The 19,087-nt window shown below is 48.4% G+C and overlaps 1 protein-coding gene and 1 non-coding gene across 8 annotated transcripts in view; both read right to left on the reverse strand.

Moving 5' to 3' along the window:
* The window catches only part of PUM1 (pumilio RNA binding family member 1), an 84,040-nt gene that overhangs the window by 2,282 nt on the left and 62,671 nt on the right, over window positions 1-19,087 (reverse strand). For 4 of the 7 annotated variants that reach the window (XM_063356169.1, XM_063356173.1, XM_063356172.1 and 1 more), the window contains exons 14-21: window positions 17,806-18,042; window positions 11,938-12,205; window positions 11,274-11,403; window positions 10,262-10,396; window positions 8,714-8,851; window positions 7,077-7,202; window positions 5,956-6,077; window positions 3,847-4,039 (exon numbers count right to left, since the gene is read on the reverse strand). In XM_063356169.1, coding sequence (XP_063212239.1) covers window positions 3,847-4,039; window positions 5,956-6,077; window positions 7,077-7,202; window positions 8,714-8,851; window positions 10,262-10,396; window positions 11,274-11,403; window positions 11,938-12,205; window positions 17,806-18,042 — 1,349 coding nt within the window. The remainder of the gene's footprint in view (window positions 1-3,846; window positions 4,040-5,955; window positions 6,078-7,076; window positions 7,203-8,713; window positions 8,852-10,261; window positions 10,397-11,273; window positions 11,404-11,937; window positions 12,206-17,805; window positions 18,043-19,087) is intronic. The other 3 variants (XM_063356175.1, XM_063356174.1, XM_063356171.1) reach the window with 1 other exon arrangement.
* Window positions 3,429-3,514, reverse strand: LOC134525430 (small nucleolar RNA SNORD103/SNORD85). Its single transcript, XR_010073774.1, has one exon. It is a non-coding gene; the product is annotated as a small nucleolar RNA SNORD103/SNORD85 (small nucleolar RNA).

The raw sequence follows: 19,087 nt of genomic DNA on the forward strand, positions 1-19,087 counted from the left end.
GAGTCCAACCATCAACCCAACGCTGCCAAAGCCACCACTACCCCATGTCCCTCAGCACCACGTCTGCCCAGCTTCTAAATCCCACCAGGGATGGCGACTCCACCACTGCCCTGGGCAGCCTCTTCCAATGCTTGACAACCCTTTCCGTGAAGAAATTTTTCCTAATATCCATCCTAAACCTCCCCTGGCACAACCTGAGGCCGTTTCCTCTTGTCCCATCGCCTGTTCCTTGGGAGAAGAGCCCGACCCCCCCTGGCTACCCCCACCTTTCAGGGAGCTGTAGAGAGCGAGAAGGTCTCCCCTTGGCCTCCTCTTCTCCAGGCTGAACACCCCCAGCTCCCTCAGCCGCTCCTCACCAGACTTGTGCTCCAGACCCCTCACCAGCTCCGTTGCCCTTCTCTGGACACACTCCAGCCCCTCAATGTCTTTTTTTCTCTGGTGAGGGGCCCAAAACTGGACACAGTCCTTGAGGTGGGGCCTCACCAGTGCCCAGTACAGGGGGACAGTCACTGCCCTATGGTCTTGAGCCATGTTACTGGAATCCAGTTGGATCTGAGCATGTGGATGGGTACAGGGCTTTGTCCCACGAGCGGGCTGGGAAGACACAACCCCCGGGTGCCGGAGCTTCCCAAGGGGGCCCTGGCACTGTGCCCCCAGCCTGGGGACAAACACACTATGGTAGAAAAGGCATCAGAAGGGTGTAGTGAAGCTGAGCAACTTTTGCTGAATCACAGAATCCCAGACTGGCAGGGGTGGGAAGGGCCCTCTGGAGATCATCCCGTCCAACCCCCTGCCACAGCAGGGTCACCCACAGCAGGTGGCACAGGAACGCCTCCAGGCGGGGTTGGAATGTCTCCAGAGACAGAGACTCCCCCACCTCTCTGGGCAGCCTGTGCCAGGGCTCTGCCACCCTCACAGCAAAGAAGTTCCTCCTCATGTTGAGATGGAACTTCCTATGGTCAAGTTTGTGCCCGTTGCCCCTTGTCCTGTCGCTGGGCCCCACTGAGAAGAGCCTGGCCCCATCCTCCTGACACCCACCCTTTAGCTCTTGCTGAGCATTGATGAGATCCCCTCTCAGCCTGCTCTTCTCCAGCTGAACAGCCCCAGGGCTCTTGGCCTTTCCTCAGCACAGAGATGCTCCAGGCCCCTCAGCATTTCCATACCCTCCGCTGGACCCTCTCCAGCCGTTCCCTGTCCTCCTTGACCCGGGGAGCCCAGAACTGGACCCAACACTCCAGGTGTGGCCTCCCCAGGGCAGAGCAGAGGGAGAGGATGACCTCCCTCCACCTGCTGGCCACACTCTTCTTGATGCGCCCCAGGATGCCATTGGCCACCTTGGCCACAAGGGCACATCGCTGGCTCACATGCAACACGAGCAGGACCTTCTGCCTCCCTCCAGGCCACCAGCGGAACCTCAAAAACCTGCCACAAACCGGGAAGAGCCACTGGTATGAATTTCAGCAGCCTGTCTGAAAGAGGCACTGGGAGAGGTACGCGACGCTCCTGGGCTGAAGAGCCGTTTAACTGCTGAGGCTCACAATTAAAATATTCCCTTTGAGCAGAGAGGAGGTCTGGGGGAGCAAACTCCACCCGCTCAGGCTATTTTAGTGACTTCACGAAGTCACGTTCAATGCCACCGTAAGGACCGCAGCCGGAGCAAAGCCACCTGCCCTGCCAAAGCGCCCGACCACGGACGGCTGGCTTCGGGGCAGTAACACCATTGTGCTGCTGAAGCTCTCCTGGACACTTTCGGAGGAAGGAGACATCGGAGCAATTCATTTTTTCATCCCGCGATGAGAAATAGCCCACACCCCCAGCACGTTCCTTCCGTAACGCACTGACAACGGACGCTTCCCGGAGGAGCAGGAGCTGCGGGAGGGATGAGGCAACACCCAGAGCACGACGTGCTCCCTGCTCCCGGGAGCGCCGTCACCGTAACCCCCACGGGACATCCATCCCAAACACACCCTGTTTCATCAGCTCAGCCTCTAGCCGCTTAAATCCCCATTTCACTTCAAGGAATAACTATAAATTGATGCCCTGGCCCTCCCCACACCCCGTTCCCAAGAAGGTCCGAGTGCCGCTCTGAGGCGGAGGAGCGGGAAAGCTCCCCCAGGTCCAACAGTTCGCTCTTCGTTCCTCTTCATTTCTACGACTTTCTTTTGGTTTTAAGTGACAAAACTGTTAAAATCACCTTTCAATATTACCCCCCCCCCCAAATAAAAGCACTGTCTTTAACAATAACACAAACGGCTTGTTTGTACTAACGGCAATTTTTACAATCCAAACGCAGCCGTCGATACACTCCATTTTCCCAGGCTTTTTCATTCAAGCTTGAGAACGCAGCTGAAACCTTCCAGTCCCATTTAGCTGTCATCCCCGCTCTATTTTTGACAACCACACCGATAACCTAATTAGCATTTTATTCAAAAGACTTCGCTTGACAAGAGAAAGAACATGGCAGTAATGATCATTCGTATTTTTTTTTTAATATATATATATCCCTATATATAGATTAGCAATACCGATCATTCTGCGACAGTTAAACTCTGTATATCCCTTGCCACGCATTTTTATTTCATTATCTTTATAATTACTTTTGGACTAATACAGGTTTCCGTTTAAAAGAACTACTCTGAATGATTCCTGAAGCTAAGAATTAACCGCCCTGAAGACAATTTCAGCTGCAGGTATGTTGTTCACACAGGGATCAGCTGCCTCACGGAGGCAAAGCTCGGGTTCCTCGCACAGATAAACCCCCCCGCTTTTTAAAAGAAAAAATCACTTGCTCCATTTTACTCAAGGATTCTTAAATACAATTGATTTCACTGGGATTCCAACCCCTGGCACTCTCACACTTCCTCCTAAAAAAAAAACAAACCCCATAAATAGGGGGTTTTCCAAGCCAGTGTTAGTATTTTATTTCTAATAAGAGGCGGAGCTCTGGCTGGTATTTTTCACAAAGTAACAGACCCTAAACCCACGCGACTGAAGAAAATTATCTCAGTTCCACTGCACATTTAAAAGCCTGGTTTTTCCGTTCATTACAGCTATAAAGACCCACAAATGTGACCCTTAAAAGCAGGAAAATGAAGACGTAACCTGATTTTTAGAGCCTCCTGCCCTTGGGACAGCAGGCACAGGGCCCCGGGAGGCAGGACTGGCAGCAATGCATATTTAATTCCAAAACGTCTTCATTTTTGACAAATATTAAGTCCCGAAACTTAAGCATTCAAACACTGCTAAACCGTGGAAGTCTTCCATCAAAACCGTATTGAAAATGGAGAAATAGAGAATCTGATTAATGACTCCAGGCTTGGAGGCTGCAGCAACGCGCCCCGTTAGCGCGGCGTTACCCGCCACCCCGGCGGTCCCCATCGGGGACAATGTGACACGGCAGCGGTCGCAACCTGCAGGTCCGTGCTCGGTCTGGCTCGGCTCCACTGAGCGCATGAAGGTGCTCTCATCAGCGAAGGCTGTCCTCAGTGAGGGCAAGGGTGTCGTCATCGCCAGACCTTGCGAGGGTGCCTCGCCAGGGACCGTCCCACGGCACCGCTGCAGTAAATCTTGGTGGTTTTTAGCAGCATTCGCTCCGCCACGAGCGCAGAACTAGGTTAGTAGGTCAGAAGAGATTGCTGGAAGCAACCAGCTAGTTTTAAGTCCAAATGGCATCTCATTATTTCGCATTTTCGTATTTCAGCTACTACTGAAACACGCAGCTTTGAAATACTTCCATCGTTATGAAATTCTAATGGCAAAAGCAATCACCTCGGCCTTATCTTCTCTCCGCAACCAAGGTGGCAGCGACAAGCCTTACGTCCTTATCAATCGACGGCAGCTGCTTACCTTGTGCATGACAATCTTCCGCTGGGCCGGTTCTGCCACATCGATCATCTTCTGTACCACGTAGTTGGCGTACTGATCTTTCATCATGGTGTATAAGGCACTGTGAGGGCCGTCGTTCATAGTGCACACCTCATCGATCAACATGGCACGCTCCGTACGGGAGGCGTGAGTAACGCATTTCTCCACCACGTTGCTGTAAGAAGAAAAGAAGGACAATCTGTGAGGAACACCACCTCTGCCGGGCTTTTCGTTCAACCCCAAGGAGACCTCTCACGCTTCTAGCACGGGCAGACCATTTTGGGAGCGACGTCTGTGCTGGCACAGAAATTCAGCGATGTGGAACAGAAGAGCAGTCCAAGGACTGGGGGATCTGAGGGGGAATTTGGGGAAAGGACCAGTTTGGGTTTTATTTTACCCAAATTTGCGCAACTCTGCGATGACGCTGTATTTGAGATGTTTGTTCTCACAGCGTGCCTGTTAGAGAAGTAGACGAGTTGTTCTTTGTTTGGTTTTCTGAGCACTGGAGCGCGATGGGAACAGAGGTCCAAGGTTAGAACAACAGGGAAATGCTCTTTCTGGAACAAAAGATCTTAGCAAAGGCAGAGAACTTCCAAAATTCCGGAATACATTAGATGACTAGCCTCTGCTCTCCAGAGAGCCAAGTTAAATAGGATCTATGAAAGGGGACGGAGAGTTTTGCCAGTCTTATCTTCTGCATCCCTGACTCAATCACAGAGTCACCGAGCGGTTTGCCACAAGCCGTGCTCAGCTCGGGGGACATCCTACGCCAATTAATACTCCAGCTGGGAAGAAGGTTAGGAAAAAAGAGCAAGGCAAGTCAGGCAGGAAGAATCCGAAATAACAACATTTAAGACCATGCTCTTCTAGTTCTTGTTAATGTTACACTTCCCTTGTGTCCAGAAGTATTAAAGCACTATTTCACTAATCGGAAAAAAAAGGAGGAAATATTGAGCCTTTGAGGTGGTCAGCCGTCATGTCCAAATGGCTGGAAACACGGGCAAAAGGACTGTACAAATGTGGGAAGTATTACTTCGTCTTGACACCCACTAATGTACCTGGATTTTGCTTCTACCCAAGTGTCTCTCTGCAGCATCTGGACTCAGAGCCTGGCACCGCTGCAGCTGCCCCAAGAGGGTGTCGCTGGGCGTGTGTCTCAAAAAGGACCCCAAGACTCAGCACATAAAAAGCCCAGGTTCTTCCGTGAGAAGTGGGACGAAAAAGAATTGCTGCTACATTGAATTTCCCAAAGTTCCTCGTGGCTTGACGCAGCACCCCAGAGGCAGTGGAATGCTCTTATGGCATGTTATTATCCACGGGATAGTGACCGCTTAAAAGGCGGCAAAACAAAACAAAAAACACAACACACACAAAAACTCTTGGCCAAGTTCAGGAACTAGCTTTAGAGCTACTCTTCCACATCTTCATCCTCCTTCATTACAAGTAAAACTTACCTCACCGGTCACTCATCCCACTTTATACGCAGTTATAGACAGCATTCTGTCGTTCAGCAAAAATGTTTTCACCTCCCTACACCCCACCCCTAACTCTTCTGCAACTCCTGCATGTGTCCGTACTCCCACGGGGTGTGGAGACTTCAGGGAACAGGGAACTGCTGGAGAGGGGACAGCAAAGGGCTACCAAGATGCTGAGGGGACTGGAACATCTCTCTTATGAAGAAAGGCTGAGGGATTTGGGTCTCTTCAGTCTGGAAAAAAGATGGCTGAGGGGGGATCTTATCAACACTTCTAAATACTGAAAGGGTGGGTGTCAGGAGGATGGGGCCAGGCTCTTCTCAGTGGCGCCCAGTGACAGGACAAGGGGCAACGGGCACAAACTGGAACATGGGAAGTTCCATCTCAACATGAGGAGGAACTTCTTTGCTGTGAGGGTGGCAGAGGCCTGGCACAGGCTGCCCAGAGAGGTGGGGGAGTCTCCGTCTCTGGAGACATTCCAACCCCGCCTGGAGGCGTTCCTGTGCCACCTGCTGTGGGTGACCCTGCTCTGGCAGGGGGTTGGACGGGATGATCTCTAGAGGGCCCTTCCCACCCCTGCCCGTCTGGGATTCTGTGAAAAGGAACAAATTCATACCTAGCAAATTTATGTTGACTCAACACAAGCACGTTGCCTCTAATTTCTGCTACAATCTTGCTCTTATCCTCAGGCCGACCATGTTCTAGTACATGCTGGATAACATAGTTCCCATACTGATCCTGTTTGGGAGACAGCAGAAGCGTGTGACAAAAGGTGGACAGAAACGGTTAACATCAAACAAGTTCCCGATGTGCATTAAGACTAACAAACTTCAACTAAACACCAATTAAAATATCTACTGCATAAACCACGTAAATACTTTCTACTTCTACAAAAAAACGTGCATTCTAGAGTTTTACCGGGAGGTAAAATGCTACATCTTTGTACCACTTATAAAACTCAAAGCAATTTCCTTGAACATGAATGTCAATACTCTGCTTATTTCAAGTTTCTTTGCTTTATCTGGGTTCAAACATACAAATCACACGTCCTGGAGGGCTGCGCCATGTTTCTAGCTATGGGAGACTGTCCTTGTGCATGTTCATATGCCGAATGTGGGTATATTCAGATCACGAGATACATATTTTCCCTGTTCACAATACCAGAGGCATGACCCGATACCTCACCTCCGTGCCCAACCTCATCCCACTTTCCCTGCGCTAAAGACACGAGCGCACAGGACAGGGCTCGTTTGCTCGTACATCCATCGTGCCCCAATACCAGAAACCCAGAAAAACGTATTCTCAGGAGGACGGTGTCAAGGAAGAGGAAAGGCAGCCAGGAAGGGGGTGTGCATAAAACCAACACATTTTAGAGAACCCCAATTACTCGGCATTTTCTTTTCCTAGAAGTAATCAGCTCTTTGCATCGTCTCCCTTAAGATCTTATTTGTAACTCCTGGAGCGAAGCATTAGGACACGCACCCACTCAAGATCCTTTCCAAAAAGGAAAGTAACTACAGCTTTGATATCTGCTGGATATTTGCACATAGCCCAAACAATTAGTGAAGGCACGTTTCTTGTCTGCCATCTTCTTTCCCGTTCCTCCTCAGGACCAGAGCCCCTGTGTTCCGATGTGTTATAGCTGCAAACTCAAACAGGCTGTCAGCAACTCTCCTAACGCAAAGCAGTAACCGAAAAACATCTCGCAGCACCCACGTTCCCCCTTCCCGCACCGACCTGAACCAGCTGCTCGGTGTGTTGGTGAAGTTCCTCCAAGATGGGAAGGGTCTGCTCAGGAAGACAGTGCTCGAGGATCCTCTGGATGACACGACAGCCATACGGATGCGTAGACAACGCAAAAACCTGCGGTCAACAAAGACGGGAAAGCACAGGCAGCGACAAAGCTGTTAGTCTTTGTGAATCTAAACCTTTCGGAATTAAACGAACACGCGGTGGTTTTTCCCGGGCGCAGCAGGCAACGCCAGCTCCAGAGAGCATCAACTCAAACTGGAAACATCGGCTCCCCACTGCCACAGGACTAACTGGGGGGCGGCAGGGACACCACAGCCCTACCTGTGCCTCAGCTCCCCCAGGCGTGAAACGGGAAAACAAGTGGTAAAGGTCTTTATGAATAAAAAGAACACTGGGACAGCCAAGTGCTATTAGAAGCCGTGCTAAAACACTGTTTCAGAAGAATAAATCCAGCATGCTGTTTGCCAGCTACGTATTTTAAGCTATGCAAGAAACGGTACGAACCAGGTTAAAAACGCTCAGCGAAAGGATTTTCCTCAACTATTTGCATTTGTTTAAAAGTCTTAACCGCACTTAGAAGTGACAACAAAGAACCTTCTTTTCTCATTTCTAATGGATTACCAAATCTGCTGGTAAGAACACGCCACATTTGATTATTGCCGCCCAGTTTTCCGTCTAAAGCACAAAGTCCTGTTTGGTGGCTTCAAATGAACAAAAGTAGCAAATCCAAGCACTGAAGTTAAATTGACAGCCTACAAATTTTTAATAACTGTTGAGCAAACCGTGCAGGAGAACAGGACTTGAAGTGCAATTAACTGCGGAAAAATCGTCTTGAGGTGATAAGTTTAATCTTTCATATGAAAGTTCAGATGAAACCGGGACGGCTGGTCAAAGAAACGTCAGTGCCCTCGGCCAAGTTCCCAGAGGTAGTTCTGCCTCGCCAAACTCCCCAGTGGAAGGTCTAAAGCTAAACTCTAACCAACAAATCTGCTGAGCAAGTTTCCAGCTAGAATCCGGCTTGTTTTGACACAGCCAAGCAAGTCCCCGCTTTCACAGCGGTTCCAGGAGCAGCCAAACTAATAAAGTTCCTGGTTCCTGCTATAACAACCCCGGGCTGTCCTCAAATCCCTAGGGCAAAACCTTAAAACACTTCAAAGTTCCCCTCCAAAGCCAATTAAGTTGAAGCTGGAAACGCCCGAACCAGCGCTTTTGTACTGGAAGACAAGCTGAGTACAAGCAGAATAAAGGCAGCTCCGCAATTAATATCCAGCACATTAATTCAGGAGAGGACACCAAGAAAAAACGTGGGAGAATGAAGCACAAGTAACTGCCCTTTTCTAGATGAAACTCATGGTTTCATCTTGAAACTTGATACTTGATATTCCAGGAAAACAGATTTTTGCAAGGATACTTTACTGTGCTACACCTGCACAAACTGGCAACACAGACATGGCCAAAGACTTTCGAAGCTAACGGGGCTGCAGAAACCTTTCAATTTGACCCTTGCTAAAAATTTATAATTAACAATATTTGAACAAGTTACGGCTGTTCAAAGCAACGTAGAAGAATACAAAGAATGAGAATCGGTGTCTCGGTTAAGGACACTTTGGTTAAGGACTCACCTGTCCCTTAAACGCATCAATGATAAACTGCAGGGACTGAGGCTGCACACACTCGATACACTTCTGCACCACGTGGTTACCGTTCTGGTCTTTCACGCACTTCAGGACGTGGCCATCCAGCTCCCGTACCATCTCATTCTATTAGGAGGAGAGAAAGACAAACAGAAAGCACCACTGGGATTCACGGCTGATAAATGCAAAATTTTCCCTGCTAAACGGGGTAAAGAGCACGGAAGGGGCGAAGGATGCACGGACGCATTTCAAACTGGAAGTTTTCCAGCGGCCGAGTGCTGAGACGAAGCCTGCTGGGCTGCAGAAACCAGCAAGAGGAACTCTGTAACAAAACGAAGATGAAGCACTCGTTTCATTAAACGTGAGCGTCCCCTTACAAGTTAAGTACCCAAATTTCAGATATTTTACTGATGCGCAACTTGACTGTGCATCCCCCGTTCCCTCCGCTTCTCCCCTAAAAGAGCAAGAAATGTAGAATGCCAAAACTTCACAAGCTTTTTGTGTTTCAGCTTCATATGTAACTAAAATGAGGTCAGCACTGGGCTAAGAACTTGCTAGTATCTTATATAGGCTACAAGGTAATATTGTATGATAATTAAGGAAGCCAAGAAGATAAGGTTTAAATAGGACTAAAGTAACACACACGCAGGCTACAAGATTTACGATCGGAGAACAGAGAATGACAGTTTTGGGGAATTTAATGACACTACCAAACGGGACGAGATCAGCTGTGCAACTGATGCAAAGCCAGGCGTTTTGGGAGTACTGCGTACTCCAGAGTACCTTTCTGGAAGAAGACAATTAGTAAATCTCGGACCACAAGTGCCAGAGTTTGGGCTACCCCTACCACCCTAGGGAGGAGTGTGTCGCCAGCTTAGCCCAGGCCGGACCTAAAGGGAACGTGCATTCCTAAAGCCGGTTTCCGTTTGTTTGTTTTTTTTTTTTAATTTAATATAACCTACATTGAGATTCTCGTATTACGATTCCTAACACCTCTATTAGCTAGCTTGCCTTGAGTATTTAATTCATTGTTCATAAAACCCTAGAGGAATTCCTTTATTAATGAGCTTTGAGTGGGACTCTGGCTGTCATCCACATCTCTCCAGTGCCAGGCCTGGCTCCACGGGAACCGGGAACTCCTCATACATCTCCCTCTGCAGGAGAGCAGAATATTGACCCACATATCAAAGCAGTGATAGCTCAGCCAATATTAAAGGCAAAACCCTGGCACTGCTTCCTTCAAGGGATTTAAAAATATCTTCTAATTCACTATCATTCTCAGTTTCCGCTACACACATAATCTGATTTCAGGGAATTAAGAGAGAACCGACACCGTTAACAATTAAGTGGAACAAGGAGGTGACAACGAGACCCAAGAACAGTGTCACAAACTTATCATGCACATAAACCGTAACAAACATGCCACAAACCAAACCAAAAGGACACCAGCCACAAGAAGAACAGAAGGTCGCGGTTCAGGCCACCAAACGGCAAGGAACGTTAAACATCAAGAAGAAAGTTAAAATTGAAACTTACAATTACCTGCTGGTCTGGGGGAATAAACTCCAGGGCCTTCTGGATCACCCTGCAGCCGTACATCTGCAGAGCCAGGGACAGAACGTGCCCACGGATCCGTTCTGCCAAGGCTAACTTCTGTTCCAGGCTGCCGAACTGGGAAGATGAAAACCGATCACTACAAGCACAAAAACCCGAGCGGCACAGCAGCCCTCCCGCGCCAGCGCGCCGAAGCGTTAAACCAGAAACACCGTGCCTGCTGAAAAGAAGGGAACCACCAACCACACCTCAAGGGCTGGGAACAGGCACAAGCAAGACGTCTGTTCCGTGTCTGTCAGACGTGTGAAAAACTCCAGAGTCAAAGGTGTCGGAGCCACCAGGGTGACACATGGCTGTTCACTAACCCTCGGCAAGCTTGCTGTAAAATTACGGGATAAAAGAACCACCAAGGCTCAGCGGAGAAGGAAGAGACCAGTTTCAAGGAGAGATGGGTGTCTGCCCAACCTCCTGGTATGAAAACACGACACTTCCTTCATTGGAAAAGTTTCTTTTTTGTCCCTCAATACACGAGCACTGACAGCTCAGCACAGCATCCCTGAGAAGTCTTGGTGGACCTACATCTCCAGGGTATGCTGCCGTTTATTCTTACACCTTTTGCACCTCAAAGCAAAGGGTTACTTTTCAGATGCATCTTTACGAGCCCCACACCTCAGTCACCCCAACAGTAACGATGCAAATGCCTGCGGGGTCGAGATCATAGAATGGTTCGGGTTGGAAGGGACCTTAAAGATCACCCAGTGCCACCCCCTGCCCTGGGCAGGGACACCTCCCACCAGCCCAGGTTGCTCCAAGCCCCGGCCAACCTGGCCTTGAACCCCTCCAGGGATGGGGCAGCCACAGCTTCTCCAGGCAGGTGACATCAGTGTTGACAGATATCCACCGTTTTAGCCAAACAGCAGAGTTTCTAAGAGCTTGTGCAATGCCTCAGGACAGCAGGCACCCGAGGAAGACTTGCAGGGGAATGCAGACTTACTTCAAAGAACTTCTGGATGACATAGTTTCCAAACACATCGACCATCAACTGATAAGCTGCCTGGAGGATCTCGTTGAACACCAGCTGACGTTCTGCTGGGGTAGCACGCTCCAGTTTCAGCTGAATAAACCTGAAAAACAGGGTTGGTGTGATGCCACTGGCACATACGGCCTCAACACATTTGTTAATACAAGTCCATTCAGAAGCCTCATACAACTACGCTCTTGGCAAAACATAAATCTTTTACACACAGTTGCCCTACCCAACAATGTGAAACCTTGGGTGGTCGCAGCCGTGGAGGTCCATGGCCACACATCATTGTTGGTACCCTAAAAATCTCATTCCAAGCAAAGCAGATCTCAATAGAACAACACCGCAAGGTCTCGCGTCCAGGAGGCTCTTCAAAACGAGTCAAGCGATGCCAGTGGGACCAGCGAGCAAATTAGGAAGTAAATGAGCTCCTCTTCAGAGGAGAAACTCCCGCTACCAGCATTTGCACCCAAACAATCTTTAAGGAGAAGGGTGAGAGCATTACACTACTTGGCTTTTCACACCTGCTTTTCACACCTCCTTTTCCCTGTGCTGCCTCTCTGCTTCAAGATGCGACGCAAATGGCAAAGGACGCTAACTCAAAGAGGTTACAGCGCAAGGTTCTTAATCCCACCTGGATCCATGCTGATCCTGGGAGAACTCCATGATGTGCCCGGCAATCTCCCGCAGCTGTAAATTAGGGTACCGGTTATTGCGAAAGTCTTCCAGCAGCCTGCTTCGGCCAGAGGGCATGACATCGGACATGCCGTAGCGCAAGCGAGAGGAAGGGAAGAGCGTGCTGCTGGGGCTGAAGAGGCTGGAGGCACTGCTTGCACTGCGGTACTTGGCTTCGGCTCCCGGAGCAGCGGAGATGTAACGGCCGCTCCCATTCGTGAGCCCTCCTGCAAGTCACAAAAACAAGGGTATTTCACGAGATGAATTAAAGGGCCCAGGGATGAATCAACAACCCGTGCACGCCATTTGACTTCTAATTCCTCCTTTTCCACCGAGCGGGGTTTCTGGCACGGTTCAGCTAGGAAGCGTTCCCAACTAAGCTCAGTGAACTGCCCCCAGAATCGCTGGGGTGGGGACGTGTTCGAGCATCGCTCCTTAGCACGTACTGAGTTAAGGACAGCTCTAAACTTCAGCACAGAACAGACTGTAACAACTTCTGTTCCTCACTCTGTCTCAAAACTGCCCAAACCAGACAAACTGTCGATCCCACCGCTTGCGAACTTGTTGTTTCTAATTACCTTCTCCTCCGTCCTTGGGGTTTTTTCACCTATCTTGCTGTCGTGCGAAGGAGTGATTTAAAAGAGATGCAGTGGGAGTGGGGAGACAGACTTACGACAAAATTAGGTAAGAAAAAGGCAGCAAGAAGCAAGTATAAGAATTTTGGATGTAAAAAAAAGAACCATTATTAAATACAGTTAAATAAATAAAAAAAGATAAATAATTATTTTTTAAAAAAATGCTGTGCTTTCCCAAATTCCCTAAAGATTTTTCACCCGCATTAAGACAACCGCGGAGTTACCCAGTAACAGGTATGGGGAACAGGTAATGATTCATCATACAGTTAACGAACTGCAGGCGTTGCCAGGAACCAACCGAAACCTTTACACGCTGTTTCCTTGCCTGTAATTTTTCGAAACGTGTTTCAGAGCTACGGCAGGGGACTCCTTCCCTTTCTCGCAGGGCTCGGGATCCCTCTGCTGGCCAAAGACCGCAAGATGCCTCGAGCGAGTACGGTTTTTCCTGGGTGGGACAAAGTCCTCCCCAAGAAAAATGTTCTTCTCGCATGGGAAGCTGCCGCCTGAAACGTGGGGCAGCGAGGGCAAAGCACCTGGAAAAAGAACCCAAAAGCTACAAGAAATCTTGGCAAAGGAGGGAAGATCTTGAGAGTAAACATCGGTAGGGCTGTCCGCAAAGAGGACAGACCTTCTCCTGGCAGCCATAAGCACGGCAGTGGCTGGAATAAAAATATTAAAGAAAATGAGAGCCGAGTGAGCTGCACCCCTCAGCCATCAATGCCTGAAGGAAGCTCCCGTGCAGGAAACACTACCTGAGCATGCCATAACGGGCTAGTTAAGTCCCCCTGTCTCTGAGCCGGGCAAACATGTTCTGACTTCTTCAGGGCTAGTGACAAACCTCGAGGAGAAGGAGACTCCAGAGCTTCTTGTTCACCTCTCTGTCTTATGCACCCTGCCAATGGTGTGGCCATCATCTTCTCTACCTACCCGACTTCTTCATTGAGCAAGAACTCCGAAAAGAGACCAAGTGATATTCCTTACTGCTGGAAGGACCAGGATATTCAAAGGAACGGTAAATCACCTCTGAGGTAAAGGAAACTCAACAATGAGAAGCTGAGCAATGGTGGAACGGCACGGAAAACATCAGTGCAAGAGCTCAGAATCACCACTTGTTTTTTGAAAGCCTGGAGCAAGTAAGAGTCATAGCACTAACGTGCTGATCTGGAAAACTAGTTCCTGATCATCTGCAAAGAGCGGTAAGAGGAAAGGGTTGAGCACTCACACTGTTATCACCTATGTCTTGTCTCCTAGTTAAGAGGGAAAGCACAGTTTGTACAGAAAAAGCCTTCTCTGCCAGAGGTTTCCTGAGAAAAACCTTCTGGTCTTTTTGGAGATTCAAGATAAACCACAACTTACTCCACTTTTCTACCCATCTCCCTCTCTCCTGATGGAGAAGCTGACTGCAGGTGTCTCCATGATGTTCAGCATCGCACTGGGAATGAAGAGACCGTGTCGGGGACAGGTTTCCCAGAACAAGCGAGTGCTTCTGAAACCCACCTGTCAACCTTGGAGCACCTCAAGCTCCCTTACGCCAGTGTGCGGCTGGGAATGCAGTGACTTCGCCAGATCCCAGATTTCGATGGGATCTTACCACTAACTACAACGAAACAGCTCCTTGTTCAAGAGCAGTACACAAGGCCGGAAGCTCCTGAAGCTCTTGGGGACACCAGGAGGGACAAAAACCCCAAAAGAAGGGAGAGGACTCCTGCAAGATGTTGGCATTGATGGTTTCTCCTGCGTCCTCAGCTCAGAACAAACTTCAAAGGGGGGTCTGCAAACTGCGTGCAGACATCCTATCCTGCTAACACCACGCTGGCCATGCCCAGCACTCTGCATCGACAAACCACGGCGAACCAGCGCTGTATTCAGCGCGTGGAGGTCGTACAGAAGCGACAGCTGTGGTGTGGTTCTGCCTCGGAACACGCTGACCGTATTTTCTTAAAAGCGTCTGGGTTATGTCAGGAAAAACATGTATCTGGGGAGGAGAAAGCGCACAGATTCCTCATCCTGGGGACTCCAAGGTGGACACGTTACTCAGACTCACACTGCGTTTCCTATTTTGAAATGGTAAATCATGTTCTCAGTGCGTGCTGGGACACTCGAGACAGTTAACCTGAAAGAATTACTGATTTCAGGGGGAAAAAAAAAGGACAATGAAAAGGATGAGTCAAAAAAGAAAACACAGAGGAAGAAACACAAAGGCTGCTGGCTGGAAACAAAGCACTAAGCAAGCTTCCAGGGGACTTTTCTAGGGCCCTCAAAGTGCTCTGGGAAGCAGGAATTCCCGGCATGAGACCTACCAGAACCATGGGGAACAGGGAAGATGAGAAGATGGCAGGGTGAGAAGACGACGCTGCCGCTCTGCCCGACGGAGGGCTCAGGGCAGAGGGCCCAGGCAGCGCCCACCCAGCCGAGGGGACACCGAGTCACCCCCGGTGTCACCGCCCCAGCCTGTCCCCCTGCAGCCCAGCGCCGGGGTGTGCCACCAGCCTCCCAGGGACACGCAGCCCCAGAGCCCTCCCAGTCGGTCACAGCTAACTGGTTATCAACTCCCCCACCGGTTTCCCCCCCAAAATCTCTAATGAATTAAATTCCCACATGTGTGTTATCAGCTTCCTCGCACCAATCCTGCCTTTTCAACTACAGCGGGGGGCAGCTCTCTCCCAGGCAAGAATATCATAAAATTAAAATAATTACTTATCCGCTGCAAATCCCGATCCCCATTCCAAACTGGGAAAACCCAGAGCCGGACACGTTCAGCCCCAGGCTGCAGCGTGGTAAGCGTTTCTAACAAGAACGCACGAGCTACACGCGCAAGGGCTGACAAAAACTACTCATGGGACTACACAAACCCATGTGAAGTGTAATCTGGCCAACATTAAATGTTATAATTTAAAAAAAAAAAAATTTAGTAATTTATAATTCTATAATTTTGATCAATACTGGGGAAAAAAAGGGCCCCTGCTGCTTTTAGCACCCAAAAGCGCGTATTTATTTACAGCTGCTTTATCCTAGCTCTGCAGAGTTGCGTGCACCTTTGAGTTCAGAGCGTGTGTTTGGCTCAGCCTTCCACCTCCAGCAGTTCTCTTCCCAAGAAGTGGCCGCATGGTTATTTCAGGTACTCATGCTCGCCCAGACGTTTCACAAGGTCACTTTACAACACCAGAAAAAAAAAAAACCCTAGCTCCATAAACACACCCCGTTTTTCACAGCTAGGAGCTTTGAGAGTGCCAGAAGAGCCGGGGCTGAATCCTCTACGCATGCCACCAGCCCAACAAAGGAGCCACTTGAGGACGTCAAACCCACCACTTACACAGCATTTAACCACGGATTTGCCGATTCCAAGTCAGATTTAATGCCAACTTCTCATGTCCCGGTGTAACCCTGAAACCAAAGGTACTCGGAGGGACCGCCCCAGGTGGTCTCCCCCCGTGCAACGCAGCGGTAGGCCGTGGTGCCGAAGCCGACTGCTCCAATTTCCCTTTTCGTAAACAACACGTTTGGGTGTTTCCATCTGTCCTTTCATTTTTAGATGTTTAGAAATACTCCTCGTCCTCTTTATCACAAACTACTCCTGACAGCACTCCCAAATAGAAAAGGAGTCACCCCCGATCTCCTTATGAGGAAAAACAACGCCTGTGCTGGTTTTGTAGCAGTAAAACTTATTTTATAAAGCAGCGGAAACTACATCTACATTTAACGCTGTCTTACATTTACAGGTGAAAGAGCAACTGAAAAAAATAAAATGACCTTTTTACGGATCTCAAGGTGAAAGCCAGGCAAATGCAGAGCTATTCTAGCCGGGATTTTTCTTGCCGCACTACCCAGCACGACGTCAGGCACCGAGGAGCCTGGCTACAAGGAGAGGAATATCTTGCGGGGATGGGAAGAGCCCCGTTAGGCGCTCTGGGGCACGGCCCATGGTACCTCCGCTTTCTTTCCAGAGTTTGTTCTCAAACGGATTCACCTTTCCCTGATGCAGTTTTTAAGATTCTTTCGTTTGCCTGCAGGGGCAACAGGCTTTTTCTAGCGTCGGATTTGGAATCTGGTTAGTCTTCAGCGTTAATTTATTGTAGCCATTTAACTGTCAGCTTAAGGACTGTACAGCTGCATAAATAAAGCTAAAACCCTTCCAATTCTACTAAAGCTCTGAACAAGGAAAGGTGGCAAATCTAAACTTGATCTTGAAAAAAATCACATTTATTACTATTCCATGCTAACCTTTAGCCAGAATCAAATTCATCACACACGCATGTAATAAACATGATATAGTATTTGATGAGCGTGTATGTGCATGGCAAACTGTTCTGATAACCACAAGTTCTGTTAAATCCAGACAGATAACGTGACAGAACCAAAGCAAAGTGATTTTTTTGAACTCGTACTAAATTATCTGGTGCAGATGCCATGAATAACCGGTCTTGTTTCCTTATGAGGCCTGGAAACGAACGCTTGTGGAAGTTCAGATGAGCATTGCTTTACTATTTAATATTTGCTTTCTTTATTTTAAATATTTACTTGATCATATGCAAAAGCTCTCCACCCACTAGAAGCTCTTCCAGAAGATGCAGCTTGCGTAAAGTAACGTATCTTACCGAAATTGAGAAGGCCTCTCCCATGTGCTAATGTGCTTTTGATAAGGCCGCACTGATGGGAAGTTTTCAAAAGCAAACTCACCAGATCCTCAGCTAAAAGCTCAGTGCTGCTCCAGATAACACCGCTTATTTTGGTTACAAGAAGCAACTGTATTCTAAGCTCGGCAATTTATTATTGAAAACTTAACGGGTATTTTAAAAAAAAAAACATTTGACAATGAGGATGAGCCCTCCATATCTGTTTTGTTCAAGAATAACAAACAATTGGTGCCTTTACCGAGATCCGTGCGAGAAAAGCAGTTAAGTTTTCAAGCACTTGGAAACGTTATCCTTAATTTAGAGATGAGGAAACAAGGAGGCAATCCAGAAGCCTTCCTGTTAACAGCTGAACTACTGTGAGACAAACACATCATGTCAGCGCCATGACTCCTGCTTCGGTGTTTCTTCTGCAGAAGCCGGGACCCCGCCACCGGCACGCGAGCAGGGACCAGGCAGCAGGTACGTCACCTCCCCAGCAGCGAGGTGCTCACGTCCCCGTGCCAAGGGACAGCAGAGCAGCCAGGCACAGTGCGGGGACACCCACGCTGTGGCTCTTACCCAGGTTTAAACTCGAAGAGGATCCATGTGAAGATAAGGAGGGAGGTGGGGTCTGAGAGTGGCCAGGTCCTTGGCTGGGCAGAGGCATTCCCACAGGTCCGGGAGAGGAGGAAAACCCAAGGCCATTATAAAAACTGTGTCCTATAGGTGTCAAACTGCTGGATGTCCTCTTGTACAGGTCACTGCTCCCTGTGAGGGAGTCTCGGCGGGAGCCGCTGCCCGTGTTGGAGTTAGCAACTGAAAAAGAGGAGATTTAGAGAAAATTACCTGATGTCAACACACTGCCCGAGACAACAGGCTGGAGAGACAGGACACCGGCACCCAGGGACAGCTTCACCCGGCTCCTGTTGTCCTAAGGGTGTTGCATATGCCCAAATGGAATGCGTGAATTAAAACCACGTTGTTTTAAGCAGAAATCCTTGATTTAACAAATCAGCTTGAATCCTGCTTTTGCATTTATAGCATTGGAGTTTTTATAGTGATAGAACACATCAAAACCCACAAACATACGGGCAGAAAGATCAAGGAGCTAAAAATCTACCGAAAGGAAGGGACAGAACGGAACGAGAGCGAACGCATTGGCTTTTGGACACAACCACTTCACGCTTTGCTTGCGAACCTTCAGAAGAAGGTTTGTACACCTCAAAGCCCTTTTCCCCTACCACTTAGTCCAACAGAAGATATTAGCTCGCCCGCCAAGCATTGCCTCGTATTTATTCTTTGGCCATTAGAGCTAAAACAAATCCAACGTGAGATTTTATCTGTTCGTGTTGACTTAAGAGCGTGTACAGCTTCGCGTACGTTTACTTGAAATCCTTCTGCTCACCTTTCATTATATTAGAAAACAGCTTCTGTTTGCACCAAGCTTTATTGAGATGGAAATCAGAATTCAACTGAACACGTAAACCCAACATTGTTTTGAAGAGCTGTCTCGATAGTCAAACACAAACTCTTTAAACGCACTGTCAACTTGAGGAGAAAAAAAAAAAATCAATTTTGCATTAAAATCTTGTTTAATAAATAGTGAAATTGTTAACCGTAATGAACTAATCATTCTCCATGACTGCACACAAGTTCTATTCAAAAATGCCTCGCATTTTTATTCATTGATTGAGGGAAAACAAGTTTGTGCATCTTGGCATCGAGCAAACTTGTAATTCAATTGGATTAGTTAAAAAAACCCAAGTGAAAGAAGTAAATGTTGTGTTTACCTGAATCCAAGATGGTTCAAATTCTCAGGCTGGGTTTAAGAAAAATATTTAGGATAACTTTTAGTTACAAC

The sequence above is a fragment of the Chroicocephalus ridibundus genome, chromosome 19 (assembly GCF_963924245.1).
Source record: "Chroicocephalus ridibundus chromosome 19, bChrRid1.1, whole genome shotgun sequence".
Classification (NCBI taxonomy): Eukaryota; Metazoa; Chordata; class Aves; order Charadriiformes; family Laridae; genus Chroicocephalus; species Chroicocephalus ridibundus.